This window comes from Pezoporus occidentalis, unplaced genomic scaffold (genome assembly GCF_034315485.1).
Source record: "Pezoporus occidentalis ecotype Australia unplaced genomic scaffold, CSIRO_AGI_Poc_V1 ctg1813, whole genome shotgun sequence".
Classification (NCBI taxonomy): Eukaryota; Metazoa; Chordata; class Aves; order Psittaciformes; family Psittacidae; genus Pezoporus; species Pezoporus occidentalis.
In genome coordinates, this window is record NW_026913655.1 from 1 (window position 1) to 3,855 (window position 3,855).

The following is a 3,855-nucleotide window of genomic DNA, read 5'->3' on the forward strand; positions in this document are numbered from 1 at the left end:
TTCTCTCACCATTTAGGTAAAAGGTTATTTCAGATGAATGTAAAACACCACTTACAATGGATGGGAGGAGATCTTGATGTGCCCGAAATGTCCCTAACACTGGGTGGTCTCAGCACAGTTCATCATCCTCCATTATGAATTATATTGTCTATAACTTTTCTTTAAATGAAATCTCCTATGAAGCTGCAGCCTGGGGAGGGATTCCCTTTAACATTCAAAGGCGCAGCTTGAGATCTTGATTCCCACCAGCTTCTTCTCTTTGAAAGGCACAAACAAATGCCATGAATCTTCTGAAACCTTTTCTGTGACTCTCTTTCAGCAAGCAAATGTAAAACTACACTTCCTCTTCCCTCCCACCCCAGCAGCTTTAATAAAGAGCTCACAGGTAAGAGTGAGGAATTTTATTGGAGCTGAGGGACACGGGCAAGAATCTTGCAAGAAAAATAGATATTTATCAGTGACAAAAGTTATAACTGAGCAAAGCTGATTGGTGTTTCCTGTGAGGAAAAGAGGCCTGGGATAATTGAGGGTAATTTCTTCCTACAGGCTGCTAACTATGAAATGAATTGAAGTTTGAGGTTCCTCTCCTTTTAGTTTCCTTCCAAGGAAGGAAGATGTGATTCTGGGGATCTATATCTCATTAAAAACTGCAATTGAGTTTTGTGCAGGAAGTGTGGAAGAATCTACATCAAATCATGGGTTTTATTGGGAAAAATCCCTTTGTTTTAGTGCCCTATAGGCTTTCTCACTTGAGATGAACTGTTCATGTCCTGGATGACAGAAAGCTTCTGTGTTGCCAGCAGCTGAAAATCCTCCTCCCGCATTTCATCAGAGACCGCTTCACCTCCCTGTTCCTCAGGCTGTAGATGAAGGGGTTGAGCATGGGGATGAGCACAGCATAGAAGATGGAGGCCACCTTATCCAGGCTCCTGTGGCTAGAAGGAGGTTGTAGGTACATGAAGAATCCTGTCCCAAAGTACATGGAAACAGCCATCAAATGGGAGGCACAGGTGTGGAAGGCTCTGGCCCTGCTCTGTGCTGAGCACATCCTCAGCACGGTGCGGATGATAGACATGTAGGAGAGAAAAATAACCACACTTGCACCCACCGCATTGATGGTGACGAAGGCAAAGATGACCATCTCACTGCTGTGGGTGTCAGAGCACACGAGCTTTAGCACAGGGAAAAGCTCGCAGAAGAAGTGGTCAATGCGGTTGGGACCACAGAAGGAACCTCCAAACGTGCACCAAGTGTAGGTGATGGCAGTGAGGAAGGCAAATAGGTAGGATGATGCTACCAGCTGCCAGCAGACATGGCTGGAGATGATGGTCACATAAAGCAGAGGATGGCAGATAGCAACGTGCCGATCGTAGGCCATCATGGCCAGGAGGTGACACTCAATAGCAGCAAAGAAAACAAAGGTGAGGAACTGCATCATGCAGGCAGTGAAAGAAATGGTTTTGTCCTCTGATAACAGGTCTGCCAGCATCCTGGGGGAGATGACTGTGGAATAGCAGATGTCAGTGAAGGCAAAATGGGTGAGGAAGAAGTACATGGGGGTATGGAGGCTGGGAGACACCCGAACCAAGATGATAATGCCAACGTTCCCCAAAATAGTGACAATGTAAATCAATAGAAACAAGACAAAAAGAGGGGTCTGCAGACATGGGCTGTCTGTAATTCCCAACAGGATGAAGTCAATCTGGGTGTGATTTCCTCCCATGACCAAGTGTTACCTGTTGAGGCAAAAGGAAGGAAACTAATGAAAAATAGAGATTCAGATTGGGACCATACTAATTCTAATCAGTGACCATTTAAAACATTACATTTTAGTATGTTCTACTACATTTTTTTCACCCAAATTTTATATGCTTTATTGTTTTTAGTTGAGATATTTCAAAAAGAACAAAGAGCACATTGAAGCAACAAATGCCATTTTTCAGTTTTCTACACCGGGACACTCGAAACTATGGGTTTATTCACGGATGTGGGTTTTTCAGATTTTAGGAAAGAATCAGATATGCAATCACTTTAAGTTCAGAGGCAATTTGTGTCAGAGGACACCTCAGAGGAAGCTCATCAGAGTGAATGTAAACCTGAAGCAAGAGAAAGTCACATTCCCAGTGAAATCCCAGCTTACACATGCATGACCTCCAGACATTTTCCCCTGGCTTATAGTCATCATTCTAGTCAACAAATCACATCTATCAAATCATTTGAGATCATTTGCAACAGTAACATTCACATGGATAAATACATGATTTATGACTTTCTGAGCTGCAGCACGTTGAAAGATCCTAAACCCATGGGCATTAAGTTCCTTGCTTTAAAAAGGAGTTGATCTTAGGCCGATTCCCAAGGCTCATTTGTTAGTGACAATATACTGCTGACAATCTGCAATGTTGCATTTCTTTATAACAGAATAAGATTCATCCTCATTTAACTCTTGAATAAATCAGTGCATCTTGCTTTAGTAGCCTGTGTAAAAGAAACACAACCTGCATCAGACGTTGCTCCCTCTTCTTATAAAAAGAACCCACATTGGTAAGGCTGTTTTCTGACACAGCTTTCCCAAAGAGGACACTAGAACACGAAGAAGCAAGCTCACTGCCTCACTGCAGGTGAGGCTCTGCTTTGTGTTGGTGTTACCTCCTGTGCCTTCCCTCTGTCACCGAGTGATGGGAGCCAAGGGTTTATCCCCAGTGCAGCAGAGAACGTGCCAGCATCAGCTCTATTAAGCACCTGATGTGAAGAGAGGGGAGCTCTTGCCAGACTCCAAGAGCCCAGCTTGTGGTGCTGGGGCTGTAAATACAGTTGCATGTGCTCTGCTGGGAGGAAGCCTCCAGGGCTGCTCATGCTTTCCCAGAGGAAAACAAAGAGAAGGGAAAGCAAAGGGTGTGAAATCGCCTCTGAAAGGCATTGTGGTGCTTGGGCATTTGAATGACATGGTGTGGATGAGTTATCCCTGATCATAGCTACACAGCAGCAGTGATGAGCAGCTCATAGGACGCTTTTGATGTACTTGTGGATCATTCAAAGGTTTTGTTTTGACATTGGCAATGGAATCAAAAATGGGTTTAGAGACATTTCAGATCTTGTAGAGTGTCCCCAAATGGGACATGAAGCACAAGTGACTCCATCTCTGGAGCTGCTGATGTCCATCTGTAGACACTTGAGAGCCCAGTTTTCCATTCCCAGTGGAGTTATCCACATGCAGTGCCTGGATGTCGAACAGCTGAGCTGGTGCCTCTGGGCTTCCACTGTATTCAAGGGTGAGAAATGGGTATTTTCACACAGTGATGAATTGTCCCAGCTTTAACTAATAGGCTTTTATCCCCCTGAGCAGCCTCAGCTGGGGTTCCATCCCCACCCTTTGCCTATTTGTCCCCCGTCTCTATCAAAGCTCAGGATGATTGAGGTTTTTTAGATGGGTTTTGTTTTGAACTTTAGCAGGAGTTCTGCACACCTTTGCAATTCTTTGATGGTGATTTTGGCTTTCTCATTTATCTTCCTAGCATTTTTTGGACCTGTTCCTGAACAAGGGATTGACTTGACCCTTGGCTTGGTCCTGGATCTGCCTTATAATCACCTGCTTGCCTGATGCACTCTAATCTTGGCTGAACTTAACCCAAGTCTTCTTTTCCTGCCCTACTTCTCTTGCTCAGGTACCGTGGGATGGTCCCTGCACACTGTGGTGCTCTTCTTTGGCTCTGTTGATAGAGATTCAAAAGTCAAAGCCCTGTGGCAGTCCCCAGGCTCCTGCAGAGCAGAACCCATCACCCTCTGCACCCCAACAGCCCAGCCAGTGCTCACTGCTCTGGCAGTCCCTCTCCATCCAGAGCATGTCCCTACCTG

At 45.1% G+C, this 3,855-nt stretch overlaps 1 protein-coding gene across 1 annotated transcript; it reads right to left on the reverse strand.

Moving 5' to 3' along the window:
- Positions 1 to 763: 763 nt before the first annotated feature.
- On the reverse strand, positions 764 to 1,723 carry LOC134162025 (olfactory receptor 8U3-like). The gene has a single exon (XM_062615444.1). It carries the CDS (start codon positions 1,721 to 1,723, stop codon positions 764 to 766), a length of 960 nt encoding a protein of 319 aa, XP_062471428.1.
- Between the last annotated feature and the right edge of the window lie 2,132 nt (positions 1,724 to 3,855).

Coding starts and splice junctions, on each gene's coding strand:
- LOC134162025 (XM_062615444.1), bottom strand. CDS start 1,723: ATGGGAGGAAATCACACCCAGATTGACTTCATCCTGTTGGGAATTACA.